At 40.1% G+C, this 22,924-nt stretch overlaps 1 protein-coding gene across 2 annotated transcripts in view; it reads left to right on the top strand.

The window, feature by feature from the left end:
• Positions 1 to 22,593, top strand: part of mta1 (metastasis associated 1) — a 49,653-nt gene extending 27,060 nt beyond the window's left edge. The window contains exons 4-18 of one of the 2 annotated variants that reach the window (XM_005736563.1): positions 7,338 to 7,464; positions 9,422 to 9,485; positions 9,841 to 9,958; positions 11,086 to 11,188; positions 12,315 to 12,414; positions 12,820 to 13,008; positions 14,123 to 14,197; positions 14,366 to 14,424; positions 14,701 to 14,873; positions 15,507 to 15,658; positions 16,795 to 16,984; positions 17,094 to 17,183; positions 17,333 to 17,488; positions 20,034 to 20,182; positions 21,690 to 22,593. In XM_005736563.1, coding sequence (XP_005736620.1) covers positions 7,338 to 7,464; positions 9,422 to 9,485; positions 9,841 to 9,958; positions 11,086 to 11,188; positions 12,315 to 12,414; positions 12,820 to 13,008; positions 14,123 to 14,197; positions 14,366 to 14,424; positions 14,701 to 14,873; positions 15,507 to 15,658; positions 16,795 to 16,984; positions 17,094 to 17,183; positions 17,333 to 17,488; positions 20,034 to 20,143 — 1,706 coding nt within the window. In that variant the 3' untranslated portion in view covers positions 20,144 to 20,182; positions 21,690 to 22,593. Of the gene's footprint in view, positions 1 to 7,337; positions 7,465 to 9,421; positions 9,486 to 9,840; positions 9,959 to 11,085; positions 11,189 to 12,314; positions 12,415 to 12,819; positions 13,009 to 14,122; positions 14,198 to 14,365; positions 14,425 to 14,700; positions 14,874 to 15,506; positions 15,659 to 16,794; positions 16,985 to 17,093; positions 17,184 to 17,332; positions 17,489 to 20,033; positions 20,183 to 21,686 lie in introns of both variants that reach the window. The other variant, XM_005736562.2, reaches the window with a different exon arrangement.
• The last annotated feature ends 331 nt before the right edge of the window (positions 22,594 to 22,924 follow it).

The raw sequence follows: 22,924 nt of genomic DNA, 5'->3' as shown, positions 1-22,924 counted from the left end.
TCTTCTTGTTAAAAGGGAGTTTTTCCTTCCCACTGTCGCCAAAGTGCTTGCTCATAGGGGGTCATATGATTGTTGGGTTTTTTCTCTGTATCTATGAAGCGCCTTGAGGCGACTTTTGTTGTGATTTGGCGCTATATAAATAAAATTGAATTGAATTAAACTGAATTTCACAGTAAAACTCTGAGCCAATGACCTGGTGCTGTTACTCAGGACACTGAATTATTATTAACATTAATTATTAACATCTACACCATCACAACCTCTGCTTTCTGCAGCAGGAGGCGCTTCTTAAGAGCACATGGCAGTCCTCAGTTCTGAGAACGGTCAGATGAAGCTACCACATGCTTAAAGGCTTATAGACACACAAAGTCACTCACTGGTACACTTAAACATGAAGACACAAATACTCATGAACACACACCAAAATACAATATTGTGAGTTGCCTTTGTGCCTTATTTTAATGTTAGAAAGTCTTTTAAGAAGACAAAGGCTCTCCCCCCCCAATGCCTTAGTTTAGAATATATGTATACCTTATTTTATTTAAGAAAAATAAATCTGGTTTTAGGATGGTATGTAAATGAAATGAAAGGATTTTGTTATTTTGACAGACGTTATATCCAGTGATTATTGAAATAATCAACAGCCGCAGCCCAAGTTAATTAATATCACATTTTAAAAGTAAACGGCTAATGGAGGACAGGGCAGTTAGATAAGTGTAGAAAATATCATCTCAGTTTAATGTTGGGCATTTGGTTCATTGCCAAAACCATAATCAGAATTATTTTGGTGAGTTTTGGTGAGTAATTGTTATATATATTATATTGATCAAAACAGGCCTTTGTTGAACTTTTACTGTAACTGTAAATAGAACTTTATTAGTCATTTGAGTTAATGAGGAGGCAGAGGAGGACATGAGGCAGGATAAGGGTGATGTGTTGGGCTAAGATTAGTGTACCTTGTACCAGGCCACTGTTGGATGTCTGCAAAGGTATGTGTGTGGAGGTATCTTAAGGCTCAGAGAGAGTTCTTAGTTCAGCACCTGGATTCTGCTTCATAGTTTTTCACTTTGCGTCAGTCCATTGTAAGTGAGCTTTGGGCCACAGAAGACCACAGCATTTCTGGATCGTGTTCACACATGGTTCCTTTTTAGCATTGATAGAACTTTAAACTGCATTTGTGAATGACATGCCAAACTGTGTTCACAGACCATGATTTCAGGAAGTGTTTCTGAGCCCATGCAGGGATTTCTGTGACAGAATCATGGCTGTTTTTTAATGCAGTGCTGTCTTAGGGCCCGAAGGTCACGAGTATCCAGTAATGATTATCAGCCTTGTGCACAGAGATTTCTCCAGATTCCTGGAAACCTTTGATGATATTATGTATTGTTGATGATGAGATATTCCAAGTTTTCACAGTATTACATGGAGGAACATAGCTCAGAAATTTCTTCCACAATTTTGCAGATCAATTTTTTTCCTTTTTGGCAGATTAAGGAACCTTTGTTCACCTTTACCTCTACGAAAGTCTGTCCCTCAATAAGACTTTTTATAACCAGTCTTACTGACCTTTTCCCAACAAACCTACTTATTTGCAAAATACTCCACCACACATTTCTTTTGAGTACCACTTTTCCATTCTTTTGTTGCCCCGCCCCCAGAAGCATTTTGTTCCGAACATGTTACATTTTCTTAATTTTCTTTTTTCTGCTGTCAATACGGATTTAATAGCTCTGCAAGTCATTGATGTCTGTTATTTTAGACAGCCTCCAACCTTTGAAATTAGGATTATGATTGAAATTTAAATTCAGTTAATTAAATAAAGTTTCATTTTTTAAACTTAATAGTCATGGATATGATGGGTTGGTTATAAGAGGTTTACCAGTGGTATTTTAGTAATTACATGAGCCTCTCTGCAGCTGTTTGCAGTTCAGTATATCATAAAAAGTGGTCTGTTTCATAGAGATGTAGTCAGTTGGTTAAGTTAACACCAATCAGCTATGCTTTCCTCACCTCCTCAACTTGCCCTGAAGCCTGCTCTCTCCTCTCCTCTCACCATCTCAACACAGTAAGGCGACCCATTCATCAATAATTGATAATTGGCTGGGACAGGTGAGATGGAGAGGCAATTTGTAGAGTATGGTGTGGGTGCACTGCCAGGAGATTGGCTCCGAGGAGGAGGACTGAGGTTGGGGAGTTGAATTGCTTCTCAAGGACTCACAGCCAGGGGCCAGCTGGAAGGACCAGCCCTGCTGATGGACCACTACATAATCCTGCTAGAGTGTGTGCGCGTGTATGAAGTAATAGATATGGGGATGCAGAAGCAGAGTAACACACATCCAAACACTCACACCCACATATTGAGACTTAGCTTTGAAGTCAAGCAAATACTATTTATATTGTAAAATCAAGAAACATACATTTTCTTCAAGGTCAATCTGGATAACATGAAGGTCACCATCGGTAAATTCACCAGTAATCTATTACAGGGAACAGTTTCACAAAACACAAACAGGGAGGTAGGCATTAAATACAGGCAGGCTTTGTGAGTCCCCTGTGATCCTAAATTGGCAGGAATGCTCGAAGTGGTTCAAGAGTGCAAAAGGAGACGACCTCAAAGGGGACAACAGCCAAATTTAATTTATTTAGGCTTTTTTTTTTCTTATTTAAAGGCATACAAAGTTTCAGGTTTTTAGTCTCCAACAGAACTCCTGGTCTTTGACAGGGCTTCACTTTTTTTTTTCCTACCAACTCAAACCTCAAATCTAATCTCTTATTCTGCATCCTTATTCCTTTCCTTCTAATAAGGCCTATTTTGACATTAGAATAATACCCCACAACTCCAGATATTCTTTAGTGTAAGAAATCCTCTTATATACTTCACATGTATGTTTTTTAGGTCAACTGGGACTAATTGTGGCTATATTTGTTTATATAATGGGATATTATTGAGAGACAGATAAAATGAGCAGTAATATATCCTGGAGGATCAGGGGTTAATTAAAGTACTCCGGCTTTAGATCTTATTGTATATAATTCCTCTTTTTCCTCACTTTGCTTTCTTTCTTTCTTCATCCATTCTAGTAACAGTACTTTATTGCTATATTCAATCAGAGGTAACACTGAGTCTAATTACTAGTTTTAAATGTATTTACTGTCCAAAAAAAAAAAATACCCAAAACATTGATTTACTCTTAAATATTTTCTATGCATACTTTTGCATCACAGTAAAGCCAGTTTCACTGATATTCAACACAACTTTATTTGCACAATATAAGTTTGATTTATTTATTTATTTTTTAATTGCCAGAGCAATGTCTTGTAAAGGACAACCGACGTGTACTTCCAGTTTTTAGTATCTGATTCATGGTAACTGCTGGGAACATCAGTACAATATCTTTATAGAAATGAGATTCACAAAACATCTCTCAGGTTATTCTCTGGTACTTTTCCTGTTTGGATCTTGGTCCATATTTTCCTGCCTTCACATGGAAGAAGATGGTGAAGCCCACGCTGTGTGTGAGTGTGTGTGCGTGCCTCTGCGTTGCTCTGCCTGGGCATTGATAGTGTGTCTGCTGGGTGCTGAGTGCTGGGCAGAGTGAGGGAGAGATGGAGTACTTATTGATTTTGGCCACACATCTCTTCTCCTGAAAATCCCTTGATTGCTTTTGTTCTGCTCCCTGTCTCCCTCTTTCTGTCTCGCTTCCTCTAATGAAACTCCAAATGAATTGGAGCACGTACTGACTGCTCTCCCGCTCTTCGTTTCACTTCTGCTCTCTCATCGGCCTCCTTCCTCACTCTCTCACTCCGGCTCTCCCTGCTGATTTCTCTATTGCTCCCCTTCTACCCCTCTCTCGTTTCCTCGATGTGTTTATGTTGCTCGGCCTACATCTTAAGCTCCCATTCTCTTTATCACTTTTGTCACATTTTTCTCCTGTGCTCTTCTCTACTGTTTTCTGTCTCTGTTTATTTTACCATCCATCTCGTCTCCTTTTCCCTCTGCGTTTCCCTCATTCATCCACATCCATGGGAATAGGAATTAATATTGGAAATGTACTAACCCACTAGCCATGGCTCAATCTTTTACTAAAGGATGACTCAGATACATGGCTCACTTAAACAGGCAGAGATCTCTTCAGCAATCTCTCTGTCCAGTCATTCTTGGACCTCTTTACTAGAACTGTTCTTTTCTCTTTTTTTTTTTTTCCTTCCCCTTCATCTCACCTGGTGCCCTTTGATTTTTGCTTTTTCTACATGCAAACATGAGGGAGAGAGTGAGAGGGAGAGCGAGGGGGAGAGAGAGAACAACTAATAGAAGACAAATCTTTGAGCTCAGCTTCTGACTCAAGAGAAATTAGCTCAATCAGCAGCACGCAACTAAAGGGAAACTCCTGAATTGTACACCTCAAGTTCAGCTTATTAGTCAGTCAATATACTATCCAATTTGTGAGAACAGTTAAATAAATGTCTTCTGTGATTTAAAAAAAAGAAAGAAAGAGAAAAAAAGGGGGTTTTTTCTCGTGTTTTAAATATCGGTGTCACGGTGTGAGAGAGTCTCAGAAAGATTTTATTGGTTGTGTTCTGGGAAATATACGACCCAGCCGTTCTTTTATCCAGTCAGCCATCCATTCAGTCAGTTTCTTAACCTATTATCTAATTCAGGGTCATGGGAGAGGCTGGAGCATGTCCTATTTGACATTTGGTTAGAGACAAGGTTTACCCTGGGGAGGATAGCAGGCTAACACAGAGAGACAGACAATCATTTATGATCATGCTCACACTAGGGCTGGGCGATATGGCCTAAAATTCATATCGCGATATAATTTGAAGCATGTGCGGTAACGATATATATCGCGATATATTCTTTTCTTCTGTATAACGTATTTTCCACACTATAAAGCACACTTAAAATCCTTGAATTTTCTCAAAAATCTAGAGTGTGCCTTATGTATGAATTCTGGTTGTGCTTACTGACCTCGAACCAATTTGGGCGTGCAGAAATCTGTTAAAAAATGTTTTAGTACAACTTTGGTAAGCCGCATTGCTTGATGGATTGTCAGAGCATTACGGCTGCCGTAGTGAGGAGCTTCGCGGAGTAATGTGGGTCCATTTCAGGTCCCAAAGTCAAACAAACACTAAGAGTTAAAAACGGTCTAAATTCTTTCATCTTTAATAAAATCACCAGCTTTGCCGCTTTACCAGGTGTAACAATTAAGTTTAACATCCAGGCATCCATAAAAACAGAATTTTTTCAATTTAACGGAGGTAGAAGTTAGCAGGAAGTTAGTTCGCTAATTTCCACCTAAACATGACATACCATGTTCTGACAGAGATTTTTGAAACTAATTAAAACGTACAGCTCTGTTATCACTTCCAACATAAATGAAGACAGAAAACTAAACAGCAGTGGCGTTTGCAGGGTTACTGAAGTTGGACTACCTGGTATATAATGTTGTGCTACGTGATTGCTAGCGACACAGCTATGTTAGCATAACATTAGCACAGTGAAGCTGGAGGATGAACGGCAACTTTTTCCCCCACTCGATAAAAGTTAACGTGAGGGATTCTGGTGGTTAGGGACAAATGCAATCGCATAGCAGGATGCTATACACGGGCCAAACTTCAGTCAGGAGAACAACTGAGATCATCCATCCACAATACAAGATTAGTTATCAATATACTGCAACAACATGGGAATAGAGCAGCTGCGAGAGAATTCAACATTAATGAATCAATGTTACGGAAGTGGAGGAAGCGCAGTTTTTGGCTTTTCCCATATTTCAAAAGTGCTTCATCTCTTTGCTATGACTGTCTGCATAATTTGCAGATGATAATGGTTTTAGCCGCTGCGATGCTTTTGACCAAAACAGGTGCAGCTTGATGACATCATCAACATACCAAGATGCCAACATGTCAAAATCTCTATCGTTGGCCAAATTTATATCGTTTCTATCGCCCACCCCTAGCTCACACCTATGGCCAATTTAGAATCCCAAACAGGCAGACACCAGTTGCCCAGCAGGTTTGAACCCAGAAACATTCCAAAGCATTGACTTTGCTTATCTGGACCTTGTGTTTTTAGTGGGAGAGGGAATTTAAAAAATTATGTGTTTTGCAATTGTTTTGGAAACTTATCTTAATATTCAAAAATGCAATTGAAGCAATGTCCATCCATGTATGCATCCACCAGTCTTCTTCCACTTATCCAGTTCAGAGTTGCAGGAGGGCTGGAGCCTATCCAGCTGCGATAGAGCGAGAGGCAGGGTGTACACCTTGGGTAGGTTGCCAGTCTCACAGGGCTAACACGGAGATCACGAAACCATTCACGCTCACATTCACACCTATGGCCAGCTTAGTATCACCTGTTAACCCAACCCCACTAACTGCATATGTTTGGACTGTTTTATTGATTATTTATGGATGGCTTCAAATTTCAAAACAAACAAAAAACCCTTTTGTGTTTCTGTTCTATATTGACATCAAAGATTTAACATCAGAATCTCTTTACAGGTGTATATTTTCTGTAATTTTTCTCATGCTCTTAACTTTTGAATGACATTTTTTTTGCTTAAAAATACAGGACATAACAAACAGCATATCAGTAGAAGGGCATTAAAAGCATGAACAGTCCTAAGGTAACAGCGATACCTGGGATGTTGCAGGATTTGAGGTGAAATAGACTTAAAAATTACTTCTTCTGCTATTCGTGCACAATAAAATCCAAACCCTTTTCTGCATCTGTCTCTCTGCCTGCTCCACTTTTCTGTCACTCAGACGATTGTTTAGGCTAACTCCTTACGCACACAAACAGAGCTCAAGGTCGCGGCTGCACAGAACGAGTGCACACACACAAAGACAGTCTGGGTTGAAAGATTTAAATATTTATCATTGTAGTGATTATTTTCTTATTAGATTTTATTGATTCTTGATTATATTTTGATTAGATTTCTGATTGTATTATAGCAGGAATAACTACCAACAATAGCACATTAAACTGTGTCACTCTGTGCTACCTTACACTCTCAAAGGCTGGATTGGGCCTTTTACTTCACTTTTTGTAGAACTGAGCCAAGTGATCTCAGTCCACTTGACATCCTGTTTGATTCATACCACTTTATGTAAAATATCTGTATATATGCACAGCTCTCCCTGTCCTTGGGGGCTCCATCGTTGCAGCTTATCAAATGTGCATCCTCTGTGTGGAGTGTGTGGCTTCAGCCGATTCACTTGCCATTGTCACTTTTTTCCCCCCCCGCTTATGGACTTCATCGTTCTGCCTCATCTAAAGTACTTATGTTTGACACTCTTCCTCCTTTTTTCTTTTCTTTTTCTTCACCTAGGGGAGCTGGAGGAGGAGATGGAGAATCCAGAGATGCGGGATCTCCCGGAGAAACAGAAACACCAGCTCAGACACAGAGAGCTCTTCCTTTCTCGCCAGCTGGAGTCTTTACCAGCCACACACATCAGGTACACTTCATTTGTGTCACAGGACTAGATGCTTTATTTACCTTCTTTTTGTGGGACTTGCTTGTGCAACTTCTAAACCCACCCACCTACTTGACATTCTATTTTGGTTTCAAATACCCATCTCATGCTGTGACTGAAGTTCTGTTCACTAAATGTTTCTTCATCTTTTCATCCAAATCTTTTGGGTTACAGTTGATTCAACAAACCCAACTTTTTCTCCAAACAGAACATTTCTGATGAAATTTTCCTAGACGGTAGGGGGTCGGTGAAGAGAAAACAAGACAGACAGAACCGACTTGTTTTTAGAAAAAGTAGTTATAAATTTATGGTAATAACAAGATGAAAAAATGGCAGCTCATTTTTTGTTTTGTTGTCTTTTTTTTATGAATACTATCAGGGATGAATGCTTTGTCGTTTTTCTGTGTTGGCTTCAAGCCAATAGGGGGTTAATAAAAATTGGTAGTGGTTAGAAATTTTCAGCTAATGAGCAGTGGCTTAATGCAGCATTGATACTGTAAATGAGTACAAATTTAGGCTGATTAACACCTCAGTTACGCAGGCCTAGAGACCGGTTAGTAATCATCTGGCAACCACCAGTTGTGAGGGGGGATAAAAAATGTGTATACCCCCAGTGGCTGCAAGTGATTGCTGGAGATTGCTCTTGTGCGACAGCAGCAGTCTGCTAGCGACCGCAGAAATCACACGGAGGTTTTTGGTGCAGCACCTTTTTGCAGCCAGTGTAGGTCAGCAACCACTTGGACCAGATTGAGGAACATTTGTTTTTCCCCCACGTCGAGTGATTTGCCAGATGATTGGTAACTGGTCTCTGGGCCTGTGTAACTCGACCCTAAAATTTAGATGGATTGCAGCATTATTGACTGTGAATCACCTTTTGCTTAAGTAGGAAATTTAGATCAAGTGTAGGAAAGGTGGACTTATTCACATCACTAATGCAGTTTACGTTGTTTGCATTGATTAATAAGATAATTTTCGAATACTAAAAAGCGAATCTTGATGGCATCATAATGTTAAGACCTACAGTATAACAAATATTTGCAAATTTCTTCTGATTATTCCCATTTCCATGTTGCAATTTTTTATTTACATGCATTGCATGGACTCATTTATACTGTTATAATGTGTATTCATGCTTTTTGATGCAAATACTGCAATTTCCTTGATGTCACATTGCCTGCTATACGTGAAGCTGTGCTGGCGAGAAAGACAGACACAAAGTAATCCACTCATATGCAGGGTACACGCTGAGCAGTAAATGTCAACAGAAAGCTGTTTCTAGATATAAACCTACCTCTGCTCATCAGTAAGCTCGAGGCAAACCTACCTAATCATTAGCGTATTATTACTTGACATTCCTGAAATCACAAGAAGAGCAAACTGACATCTGCTCGAATAAAAATGCTCTGATGAGCAGTTTGTTTAGTGAGAATTCAAGCTTGATTAAGTTTTCTAACTTAACAGTGTGTGGCGAGGTTACACAGTGTGCTTGAGTTTATTACCCTGCCAAATCGTATTTGCTTCAGGCTAGAGAGGTATGACTAATTAGCTGGTAAATAATCCCAGTTCAGACTGTAGCAGTTTGGGGACAGGGATGAGTGCTGTTGGTGTCAACACACGGGACCAGGATTTATCCCAAAAAAACTCCAAAAAACCAAGCTGGGCAAACTGGACCTGAATCAATACCATCATTTGAGATTCTGAGCTGTATCCTACATTTCTCTTGCAGAGGAGTTTGGACCAGAGAGCAGCTTTCATCTTGCACTTACATAACCACTTAAAATCCCATGGACTTTAAGCCCCGTCTGCTTTTCAATGTTTCACATGTCAAATATTGGCTCATACTTTTCTCCTCTATGACTTCCTCCTGTGTCTTTCTTAATTTTTTTCTTCTTTCTTTTTCTCTCACTTCTTCCTTAACTGTGTTTCTTACATCCTTCAGGGGAAAGTGCTGTGTGACGCTGCTGAACGAGACAGAAGCCCTGAAGTCCTACCTGGACAGAGAGGTACGTGGTCATGATGGAGTCTCAACTGTAATTAGGTTTTAGATTTCTGTGTGTGTGTGTGTGTGTGTGTGTGTGTGAGTGAGAGAGAAGAGGAGAGGAGAGGAGAGTAAGAATCTTATGAGTTTAAAGATTCTTGTTTCCAGATGAATTATTCAACGTGTTGACCTAGAATGTTCTTTTCACGTACTGTAATGAGGAGACGAGAGACTAGGAGAGGGGGGGAAATACACAGACACAAACACACACGCACGCAGACCAACTGATACACCCCACTCTTTCGCCTCTCCGCTCGCCCATCCCGCTTCCTGTTCCTTTCATTGCATCCTCACACCTTCCTGTCATCTGTATTTCCCAGGATGCCTTCTTCTACTCGCTGGTATACGACCCTCAGCAGAAGACCCTGCTGGCTGATAAGGGGGAGATCCGTGTTGGGAACAAGTACCAGGCCGACATCACCGACCTCCTGAAGGAAGGTACGTTGTGCTTAAAATTTTTGGCTGCTTTTTAAAAATGACTTATTCGCTTAGAAGCACTGTATCCATTTTCTGCAGGGCACTTTTTACCCTGCAGTGGACTGATTATTTTTTTAGCAATATGTCTGCATTAATGGGAAAAGTTTAACAGTCTGAGCCACGACTGTCAAACTTTTTAATATTTGTGCAACTGCTCAAATTTCAGGAACATGTCATGAACTTTTATGACTTTTCTGCCTTAATACACCACTTTTTTTCCTCTTTTCTGTTACGAGTAAAGTTGAGAGAACAACCAAGTTGGGTTTCCATGGCAATCACACTGTGGACTAACAATGATTATACATAATCACAGCATTTGAAATAACAGTTTATTGCATTCGTGTTGCACAATTGATGACTTTACAGTCACCCGCAGAGAAGACAACTGTTCATAACGCATCCCAAATCTGACATCAAAAAAGCTGTCGTTGAGGTATACACCCACGATGAAATATAATAGGTCGTAAAGTGTAGCAAAATATTTGTAAGCATTCATTTTAATAACTGGGACTTGACAGTTTTGTACAAACTGTAATGTTTTTAAATCCAACTTGTTAGTAACACAAATCCACTATTATTTCCATTTAGATGAGCAGAAGGATATTTTCCGGGCATTCTCTGCCAATAGTTTGTAAGGTAATCATTAATCAGGTAATCATTTTCAAATGTGACTGTTTTTCTGCCAGATTATGGTGTTTTGCTGGCATCCTGTGTTTTGCCAGAATTTTATTCTTAGCAGGTGGGATGCATCTGAAATTGCAATTAAAGCACCATGGGACACTAGGCTTGCTAATTAAACCCATGTTAATGAAATTCTTCTACATGTGTTAGAATCTCAGGCAGGCTGGCTCGTTGGTTGAAGGCTGGCAACTTGACAGAGCCCACCTCTTCAACTCTGGGATTCATTAAAGCCCCACACAAAGCAGGATTTATTTATTATTTTAATCTAAAAGGAAAATTGCAGACAATTGAACTTGAGTTTTTTGTGTTTGCTGTTGTTTTTTCCCCCTGATAAAGACCCATGGCAATCTTGGAGAGCATTAAAAATGGACTTGCATCCACATTTGTTTGTCTTGTGGTGCATTTAGGTGAGGATGATGGCAGGGACCTGGAGAAAATGGAGGAGAAGATCTGGGACCCCAACAGCTCACTGACAGAGAAACAGATTGATCAGTTTTTAGTAGTAGCACGGTAAGTCAGCTCAGACATGAAATGTATAACAATAACAAAAACAAATCAGGGAGTGCACTACATTTAATCAGGTGTACTTGAATCCGAAGTGAATCCAAGAGCTAGTCTAAAACTTCCTAAAGGTCACTAGAAAGGTCAAGGCAAGGTTAAAAAAAAAAAAAAAACACCCATCATGCTGAACGGGCATTATGGGGTGCCATAAAGAAGTTTTTTGAGTCATTAAATTTAAAAACCTCACCTCTTTAAATTGTTCCAATTTTCTCTTTGACATCATGTCTTTGTGCACATCTGGACCGGTTCCAGCTCAGCTGCTATTTTTACATCGCTTCCTGGAAGTCCCTTTCTGACTACTTGTATGGGCACATTATTTTACCGTGGAGCTCTGACTTGCCAGAGAGCAAACATCAATTTCTCTGTCAAGCTGACCCAGCCCAACCCCCATAACTGGTGGAGAGAGCGAGGGCACATCAGCGAGGAGTGGCACCAGAAGCATGCTTGTTGTTGTTGTTGTTGTTGTATTTTCTGTCCTGAGGTGGTTGAGGGAGAAGATTTACAACAAATGGTCTCAACTACGGCTCCCTGAGACTTCATTCTATTCCCCTTTATGTAATTCAAGTTGAGGAGTCATTGTTTTTACACAGCTGAGCAGATCCAGTGCACATTATGGACACACAAGTGCAAGTAATCTGAGTGGGACTTGCAGGGAATGAGAAATAGAAAATAAAATAGCCGCCGCACTGAAAGCGGCGCACTGCTGCTCAGGAAGATTGAAGATTTAAATGTGGTAGAACTTTTGATTTGTTGTGAAACGCTATGATTGCACCTGGTAAAGATGCTGCAGTTATTTAATTCTCAGCGTGAGAGAAAATACATGAATTCACTAAAACTAATAAGTACTACAAACCTTTCCTAAAATCTGTGAATATCTAGTTTTCAAGCCATATTTGGTTGCTAAGCAGTTTTAGCCTGTTGAGGTCTAAATTTGCTTGAGGTGCATTATCTGTCTGACCACACTACAGAGTTGAATATTTTATTTGGAAGAACCAAAGTTAGGACTTTGCTGATATGACTTCCATGTTTGTTCTGTAAAGGGAACTATATCAGTAGTTTCTCATGTGTCCCACAGGTCAGTAGGTACCTTTGCCAGAGCTTTGGACTGCAGTAGCTCTGTCCGACAGCCCAGCCTACATATGAGTGCTGCTGCAGCCTCCAGGGACATCACCTTGGTGAGATAGACATATATATGATTTGATTTAAACTGTTAACACATGACATGTGAAAGGTGTTGTGGAGAAGGAGGACTGTTAATCAGAAAATCCTTGCGCGTGAGTCTGTTAGTGATTGTTGAAGCCTGTGTCTGGTTATCCTTAACAAGCATTTGGCCCCAAAACCTAGCCAGCCTAGTGTGGGTCTATTCTGCCCTAGATCCTTTCCTCATATATAAAACATGGATGAGAGCCCTAGCTACCCACATGTACACAAACACACATGCAGACACACAGAAACAGCTCAGATACTCTCATGGAGGCTGTGTCTACACACTCTAAACTGGTAAACTATAATCATATAGCTGCAATGAAATGCATGATTGGTTCAACTCATGCACTGACATGGATTTGTCTTGCATTTAGTTTCATGCCATGGACACCCTCCATGCTACAGGCTACGACATGACTCGAGCCATCGCAGCACTGGTTCCTCAGGGTGGACCCGTCCTCTGCAGGGATGAAATGGAGGAGTGGAGCGCCTCGGAGGCCAACCTCTTTGAGGAGGCCCTCGAGAAATACGGCAAAGACTTTACCGACATCCAGCAGGATTTTGTAAGTGGGAAAACAGTAGGATTTGATTTTAGGAAACATGCTTTTGTTCTGTCATATTTGTGTGCAGTATATGAAACTACATAAAGACTGTAAGCTGAGAACCGGGCAGACAGACATAGAAGTGCTGTTTTCCACTTTGGGTTTCAAATGGAATAACAAAATGTATTGCAAAGTGTCCTTGGTTTATTTAAGAGCTGCAAATACAGCCACTTGAATTCATTTCATTTTACAGATTTTTCTCAGCTCATCAAGCTTTATAATTATCAATTTGCACTGAAATTAAATTGTGAATTTTATGTACAGAAAACATAAAGGAATATCCTGGAGAGAGCTCTGGCTGTAATACGTACCCTCTAGAAGTTAACTTGCCAACACCTTTACAGCTCAAACCAGTCCTATGATTCTCCCCATTTTAGACTTCGTTTAGGTGTTCAGCTGATTTTCCTTTTATGCAACTTTCAAGCATAACAGTAGTCTTGTAAAGAAGCACTGTGTCCAGCCCCATGGTAAGAATGAATAGTGAGCATTTTTAAACATCCAGTGAAAGCTGCCTCTTCTCTGCTGAAGCGCCTCATGTTCTTCAGTGCTGAGAAGAGTGGCGCTGCCTTTAGTGTTCTCTCACTGTGTGCATCAGTCCGCCACCTGGTGGCCATCTGCTGTCAGTGCTGCAGACTTTTGTTTCTACTTGAGGTTTTTTTCCAACAACAAGACTACACCATCAGTATGGGTGGGGCCACCACTTAAAGGCTCATATTCTTTCAAACTTCATAGACGCAATGTAACGATTTAGCTTCAGTTTTTTAATCGTATCTTTACCTTTTTAATGAGCGAGTACTACATCAGGTTGAATGCGTGTGTGTTCCTTAAAATGTGAAAGAAATACACAGATATTTTAGCATTCATAATTATAAATGTCACGAAAGGGAGAATCATCTTATTTGAGTACCAATCTTAATTTCTCAGTTAGTTAAAGTCGTTAATGATCATGTAATCAAGAGTTTCAGCTTTAATTTTACATTCCCTGCCTTCAGCAAGATTTCCTCTCTTTCTATCTGTTCCCATAACATCACCTCAACTAAAACCATAATTATTTTCCTCTTCTGTCCCTGTGTAGTTGCCCTGGAAATCCCTGACGAGTATTATTGAGTATTACTACATGTGGAAGACCACAGATAGATATGTACAGCAGGTAACAACTTCCTTTATATATTTCTTAAGGAAAAAAGAAAACTAAGTGACCCATATTAATTAATTTTATATCTGCATGCGATTCACAAATCTGTTGTTGGTACCTAAAGGTTAGAAATTCACTAGGTCTAACTGCACTTCTCGTCAACAACCTCCTTTTCTGCTCCAGAAACGATTAAAAGCAGCCGAGGCAGAAAGCAAGTTGAAGCAGGTCTACATCCCCAACTAGTGAGTACTTTGATGCAGCATTTTATCAGCCTGCTTTCATTTTCCTACATATTATCAAGTATTAAATCAGTCGATGCTGCGGAGAAGGTCACAGCAACAACTCTGGTATTTTAAAGTTCAGCACTTGTCGCTCATTATACAGTACAAACTCTTCTTTTATTATTCACAAACGCTCTCAGTACTGGATCAGTGGAACTACTGTCTCTGGTTGCAGGCTGATGAATATTATTTGTTCTCTTGGTGAATGTCTTGTCTCTGTATCTCTTCTTATATCAGTAACAAGCCAAACCCTAACCAGCTGAGTAACAATGTAAAGCCAGCTCTGGTAAATGGAGCAGGGGGTACAGCGGGTACAGTGGGTACAGTGGGTACAGCGGGTACAGCGGTCCCAGGACCTCCAGGCTCAGTGCCGACCCCAGGCTTGGGTAGAGCCTGTGAAAGCTGCTACAGTAAGTCATTCTGTTGTGTCCTGTTATTGCGCAAATGCAGTAGCTACTGTCCTGATGTAAGAGTTCTTTCTCCTCCTTAGAGGAAATGAGATTGTCGTGATAGATATACAGTCAAAGCCTCAGATGTTTGCAAATCCTAATCAGTTTTGATGCGACAATTAAACATCTTTCAGTCTCGGTGTGAAAATCTATTTGCTTCTTTAATTGCGCTCGATAATTAACCTGGTATGGATCTTGGGTGCTGCGTCTGTAGTTTTAGTATACGTGATGACAACATCCTTTTGTACTGATTTTCCTAATTTTTATTTAGCTAGCATCCAAGATCATCAGCCTATGTTGATCTCCATCATCCTTGTCTTCAGATCGGTGTATTTTCAATCTAATACAGATAATTTAAAGATCTGTTCTGTGCTCTTTGTATGCGGCACACATTTGATATTGGATTTCCATAATAGAGAGAAGAGAAAATGGCCTTATGTGCCCTGCAGCAAAGTATTGTTTGAATTATTTTAGAGGCTGTACTTAATTTAACGATGAATGATTAAAGCTAGGGCTTACTACACCCATTTTTGGTTTTTTTGTAATCATCTCTGCTTAGCCATGTGATTTTGTGCTGTGTGTTTGTGTGTATAGCCAGCAGCTCCTACCAGTGGTACTCGTGGGGACCTCCCAACATGCAATGTCGCCTGTGCGCCTCATGCTGGACCTACTGGAAGAAATACGGAGGGCTGAAGATGCCCACGAGGTTGGATGGCGAGAGGCCCGGACCCAACCGTAACAACATGGTACAAGCTCACACACGCTTCACTAGATATTGACTTTGTTTCCTTTCCACAAATAACAGCCTTACTGTCTGCCGGAAACCTTGCAGTTCACCAAAAGTTCATCTTCCAGAGAAAAATCTAATGTCGGTTATTAGTTAAGTTAATTTAGCCTTTTTAAATTAACCCAGTCATTGTATAAAATGAAAATGACATCTGAGACGCTTGAATCAGTATGATATTATTGTTTGGGGGAAAATGGTCCAAATGATGCTCTTTTAAAGCAAACATTTTGTCTTATGACAGTAGGAAAAGCAAAGGTGGAGTTAATCACAGCCCAGTTCCATTAAGTGTCCCAGTAAGCCTCGAGAATGAATCAAAGCTGGAAAGTAGGTCTTTCCATCTTTGAGTGCGGCCACCACAACCTGTGAAAAAGTAATATTTATTACTTCAAGAGAGAAAGTACCACAATGTCCTAATTTGGGGTCTACAGATGCCAAACACACCATACATCTATGCATTTCTCTTCTTGTGGTTTTTGTCCTTTTTAATAAAGAGCAGTGTATCCTATTTTATTTTAAATATTTTTTATTACAATCCTGTTGAGTTTTCAGTAAAATCCCTACAGCACAGAACATTCAGCATGCCCAGTCATTTAAATGTGTTGTGCATTTTAAATCTATACCCTTTGAAAGCCTACTAGGAGTAACCCTGAGAGCTCTCTTCTGAACTGAGGGACTTTCTGGCAGATTTCAGGTCTGCTTATAGAACAAAATGACTGGGTTTGCATCAGAAATTAAATGAGGGTGATCTCTGTCTGTGCAGCTACCCTGGGAAAAAACAGGACCTATTCTAATGGTCATTGGACCTCAACTTTACTGACATATACTGACGTGTCAGAACTTAACTGTCTTTCACGGGTACTTTATGGGGGGAGTTAAAAAGCACTCTAGGCATCTGTCTTTCCCTTTGGTAGCCATTAAATTCCTATCAGGCAATGATTGTAGCCCAGATGTTTTCCTTGTCTTTAGTCCTGTGATAAATTGATCTCTCCCTAATCCATCATTTAGCATTCAACTGTAAATACACATTTCTACTAGTACAGGCTGTTCAACATTTTGGTTACAAAAGAAGTTTCTCATCCTCTAAACCTTCTCTAGAGCCCCCATGGCCTGCCCCTTCGCCACAGCGGCAGCCCCAAGTTTGCTGTAAAGACCCGGCAGGCTTTTTACCTGCAGACCACCAGCCTAACACGGATGGCACGTCGCACCTGCCAGGACATCATCAGACCTCGATATATGGCCAGGCACCCCTACCTCCCAGTCAACACAGCAGCCATCAAAGCAGAATGTAAGGAACCGTTTCCCTCATGCATAACTATGACATGTTATAACATTTGGGCGCTCTGTACACGTCCTCATATTTCTAATGACAGTGTTGTTTCACTGAATGTGTGCAGGTGCTCTGCGATTACCAGACAGGCCAAAAAAGCCTTTGCCACTGAAACCTGTGGAACGTAAACCTCTGGAGTCTGTTGTTCGGTATTTAGGTGAGATCAATTCGCCACTACATGTTCATTTTTCAGTTGCTAGTTTTTCAGGTCACTTTTAACTGGGTGTGAACCTTGAGCTAGGTATTATGACAAAATGAATTTATTTCCTCTGTCATTTTCTTCATGTGTCTCTGATCATGTTTCAGAAGCACATCCCCGTCCATCCAAGCCCAATCCACCGACTCGCGGAGGGTCAATCTCTACAGGCAGTCTGACACCTATAAAGTCCTCTCCCATCCTCAACAACGGCTCTCCCACCATCCTGGGCAAGCGTACCTATGAGCAGCACAATGGACTGGATGGTGAGCCAGACACACTAGAAACTCTGAAGCACATATACAATCTGCATGTGTTTGCCTCGTCAGCGTCAAAGAATGTCATCTTCACCGAACTCCTATTTGTCACAACCACCATAGAAGATTATTTCCATCTGCAGTGGTATATATTTGGCAGCATGCCTTTGTTCTTGCACCTCTCCACCCTTCCTCACAGATATGTGGAAAACCAAAAGCAGGGAGAGCAGCAGCGGCATCAAGGCTTTCGTATCGAACAGAGGAGGCTGGGATGGGGGTGGGTTGCAATGTGGCTTGCAGATGTGCAGCATCTGTGGGCAGGCAGAAATATATCAGCATTTAAGTCTGTAAGCTTGAATTCAGCACATGCCCAAGTTATGCTTGATATGTTGAACATTGTTTTGTTTTTTGGTTGTTAAAGACTTGTACCATCAATATGCATTTTAATCAAAATCCCCTTTGTGGCTCAAAATGAAAATATCCTTTAAAAAACATTCAAAGGGTTTTGAAAGGTTTACAGGCAACTTGAATTTGCCTTGGTGTAGTTTGCTTGTCTCATTTGATCAAATTTGGACCATTAAAGAGGCAGTTCTCATGTTTTGAAGTTGAATTAAATAATACTTAATGTATTTGCCTTTTTATTTTTAAAATTCAGTTTTTAAATTATTGCAATTATGTCACATTTACATTTATTATCTCATTATTGTGAATCATTTAACACAGATTATTTAAGCAGAATATAAATCTACACCTGCGACCTCTGCGGCTACAGCACATAGTTACAATCCACTGCCGAAGGGTTACCAGTTTGAGTGGGGCTCTTATGTTGTTATGTTATTTATTTATTTTTTGGGGCGTTATGTCCCACTTTCTTTCTCCCCTGTGAAATGGGAGATGGGTAGAGACAGACTGGGAAATGAAGAGAGGGAGAGAATGCCAGGGAAGGATGGAAAGAGGAGAGAGCAAGAGGGAGATTGCAACAGGATCCGATCGGCCTTGCTTCTTTAGCTGGAGGCTACGGTCTATGTTGTCATGGTAACGGGAGAAAGGAGGATCAGGAGGGTTCGGTAAGTGTATCCTGAGGGAGAGTATCTCCACTGCTCTATGAGCCCACCTCAGGCCCAGGCTGGGATAACACACCAGGAGGAGATCGGTGTTGGAAATCGTCCAGGTTCGAGGATTAGGGATTAGTTTTCATTTGTTTCACTTCCAACTAGCTGACTCAATCATATCAGAGGACAGAAAGGGTTTCTGTTGCATGTTTATTTTCATTACTTTTAAACATCGTTATTTATTTGTCTTATTAAATGACTGTGTTTTGTGGCAGAGTGAAAGGGATCATTTGTGGTCAGAACGCACACGAAATTGTGACCCAAGTCTGCTGCTCAAATTGAGTTTATGGAGCGTCGTAATGAGTTTCAGCTCGTTGTTCAGCTGTTTCGCCTGCAGGTTTACTGTTTTGGTTTACTGTCACGCTCTCACAGCATCTTTTTGGCTGCGAGCAGGCACAGTGAGGAGCTGATGAAAGTAGCGAGGCGTTAACAACCTAAGGGCTGTATTTCCCTTAGGAGCTGGTAGAGACCACAAAGGGGACCAAAAGAGGCTTAAATCTTGACTTTTGTATTTGTTGTCTGTCTAAATGGCAAGTTTGTGTTTGCTGCCCCCAAGTGGTAAAAGAAACTTCTTTCATCCAACTTTGCTGCTTATAAAATTTGCTACGTTTTGTCTTGTTTGCTTAACCCAGACAACACTATACATATGGAACAGCCAATTAAATTCTTTAGTATGTTTCTATATGTATGAAGTTGGAGATATGCTGCATCATTGTGAATAGAAGCTTCTACTGTGAGTAAAAAGCTGGTGAAAGGGACGAGTAAAGTCTCCTTCTAGCATCAAGAATTGCGATGATTTGCTGAAATCGTTTGAGGAGTAGAAAAGTAGAAAGAAAAGAAGAAACTGAGACCACAAAACAGCATAGGAACAATATTATGTAATAGTAGCATGTAAATGCTGAGGAGAGGCGCTCAGACCTCAATGCAGAAATATAACTTCTTACAAAACTTTGTGTCTGAATGACAGTCTGCCATGAAATCTCACTAACAAGTATTTGCAAAATAGCCTTCGTTGCTTCTCTAGCAAGCAGGAGTGCATTTAGAGTTTTTAATTTCAATTTAGAACATCAATTAACTTGAATATTACATCATTTTATTGCTACTTTGTGTTGCTGCCAACTAAATGTGAATGTTAATGGTGTTGGCCTGATGGGCTTTGATTGAAGCGTATAAAAAGTAGTGAAGTGGAAGATGTGGAGGCACACGTTGTTTTCTAAAGCGCAGCAAAAATAAGGTTTGGTGTTGTTTTTCCTCTGTGCTGAAGTACTTTAGGAAGCCAGCAGAGGGCAGAAGAAAGCAATAATTTTGTGCAGCCCCTTACTAATAAGGGAGCATCTGAAAATACTTTTGTTTGCCTGTAGACTAAAAAACTAGAGCTGTATTTATTTTAGTTTTCTCCCGTGACATCTCTCATGGTCTTCTTTTTTTATTTATTTTTTTAGGTGCCAAATCCAAAGTATTGGCTCCACAGTGGGACATTATGGCCAAACGAATGAGTGAAGCAGTGCGGCCCTCATCGTCCCTCCAGGACGAGGTACATGAACTGGACTGAGCACTCTGCGGGACAACCTTCACTGCGAACCTCAGTGAGGTGAGAAATCCCCACTTACCCGTGAGGATGCTTATTTTTAATTGGCTTTGTGTTAATAGTTTTGCTGTTCTGTCTAACAATGTTGTTTCGCCAAAAACGAGGAAAGGAAAAACATACGCCTATCCAGCTACCCCTATAACCTGAGACGCTACGAAAGTAAAATACAAATCAAAAAAATCTAAGCAAAGAAAGCATCTAAGGCGCTTGTATCTATTACAACTAGGATACAAACCTACAGATACATTACTTTGAAGAATAGTGGTGAACTTCTCACTGAGGGAGAAATATGATCAGGAAATCTTTGTTAATGACTGTGTTGCATCACTTCAATGTTTGGTGAATTTAAATCCTAAAAAAAGGCAACCGTAGAAGTCACAGCTGTGTTTTAATGATGAAAGTAAGAGCATTTCCACAAACACAGTGTGAAGAGAGAGGCATTGAGACTAAGTGGCTGTGTAGCCGTAAACTTGGGCTAATAAGGGTTCAGTTTGTTAGGTAACAGAGATTAGACTATGGAGCAATAGAGGAAGGTCATGTGGTCTGTAATGAGTGCATCAGGGTAAGAAGAGAGGCGAATGCACCCATCATGCTTGGTGCCTACCCTACAAACCTGTGAAAGCAGTGCTATGATCAGGGGTTGCTCCATGTGGTCAGGTCAATATCAGCTGACTACCATATACTGAGTGACCAGATTTTTCCCAGCAGTGGATTTTTTTCCTTTCAGGGATATTGGAAGATACCAATGTTAGGATTCATCAGACTCAAATTATGATTAGTAGTTCAGGGAATAGGACTAGCCACAACTAAATCCGGACCTTAAGGCCTTTGAGAATGTTTTGGATGTGCTGGAGAAGACCTCATACAGTGGTCTGACTCTCCCATCTTCAAAACAATCGGCAGCTGGGGGGGAATTTATTCAATTCCAGATGGAAATAAATGTTCTGACCTGTGTTAATTTTTGTATTTTTTGAAAATAAGTTTACTCCAATCAGAACTAATTACGTTCAGTCAATCAGAATTGATCTCCTTGCATAGGAAGGTTGTCACGTCTGCCCCCGATAAACAGGGTTGGAGGGAGAGAAGGGTTGAAATGTGGACTCCTTTTGAATTTGATGTCAATGAAAATAAGGTGCTTTGTAAACTGTTACACTTTATATTTTGGTCAACTAAATAAACTTTAGATTCAGTCAACTATAATCTAAAGCTAAAAGAATCTAGATGCCTAAATGATGAATAAAACCTAATTAAGCTTTGTTGTCAAAATTAACACTGGTTTTGATGTTGCATTAGATCAAAAACAATTTGTGCTTTCATTAAAGGTAAGGAGCAGTTAAACTAAATACTCAGTATTATTTTTAAAGCCAAGAAGAGTTTAAGGGGTATGAAAACTTTAACGTTTTAATGAGAGGTAAAACATTATGGTTTTTGCCCAGTTTTGAGAGTTTTTGCTGTCAGCTGTCATTAACTGTGTGTAAAACCTTTCCCTCGTGTGTTTCTTCCACAGCAGCGGGGGATATGAATTGGATGAGGCTTTTCCCACTATAACCATAGCCGAGGGCAGCTGAAAGGAGACGACAGCATTGGCTACTTTTCTTCAATCAGTATGAGTCTATCAGACTTCTGAAGACTAATCGATCAGTTTGGCTGTGGTCAATCAGAAAATGAGCCTGACTGTACAGGACTGTGTTTATTACTTACATTTCTCGTTATTACTGTCTTTGTAATTATTGTTATTGTTATTTTAATGTTTTTCTTTTTTCTTTTTTTACCAGTTATAACTCAGCTTATTTGTTTGTCGATCAAACGTTGAAACTTGAAGTTTCAAGAAAAATGCTTGCAAAAAACCCTGTGGAAAAGGGTGGAAGGAACGTAACAAAAGCCACTTGCATCTTCTGTGTTTTTCTTTTTCTCAAGTTTAAAAAGAAAAAAGAGAGAGACGCACTTTGATTTCAGTGACACGAGTTCAAAATGTCTTTTGTTTTTCTGAATTTGAATGCTTTCTAGGAAATTTTCTGTTGTGTGAGTCGGCCCTGCTCTTCGCCCAGAGAGGTTTAACTTATTGAGAAAGACTTGGTGTTTTTTCTACCTTTTTCATAAGTAATGCATCTATGCTTCTAAAGTGTAATTAAAAAAAGGAAAAAAAGAGGTAATTGATTTTTTCCCCCCTCTTCCTTTGGTGTCTGTGCACGGAGGTGAAAGTTGCACTGAATGTTCTGTTTTCAAGCTGGTGTTTACCCGTCTTTCTTACTCCTGCAGGTATGCAAACAGGGTATATGCAAAAAATAATGGAGAATTTTTCATTCCTAATTGCTTTATATGTTATATGATTAGTATTAGAAAAGATTTCATGCACAACCAGAAACATGTTTTGTAAGCAAACATCTGAAAACTAAAAAAAAAAAAAAAAGCAGGAGTGTGCTCTGCTTTCATGTCCTGTCCTTTGTGTGTTTATTGTATGTTTGCTAGCAGCTTTGCAGATTACATCTCTTCTCCTGCAAACATTTTTCACTTTGGGGTAACATCCTAGGCTCCGTAGACGCCTGACAACCTGTGCTGGCTTTTTAGCCTTATATCAGAACATATCTGAGCCTTAAAGTCTCTAATCAAGTGGCTGGGTAAAGCTGGTGGTTTTGCTGACCAATTTAGTGAATTTGCATCATTGTCTTTAGGTGATAGTGGGCTGAACTCACTTTTTAGTAATGATGCTAACAATGAAACGCTTTAGAAAGTTGGACACAGCAC

This window comes from Pundamilia nyererei, unplaced genomic scaffold (genome assembly GCF_000239375.1).
Source record: "Pundamilia nyererei isolate P.nyererei 1_Seehausen unplaced genomic scaffold, PunNye1.0 scaffold00070, whole genome shotgun sequence".
NCBI lineage: Eukaryota > Metazoa > Chordata > Actinopteri > Cichliformes > Cichlidae > Pundamilia > Pundamilia nyererei.
This window is presented reverse-complemented; position numbering and strand designations above follow the sequence as displayed.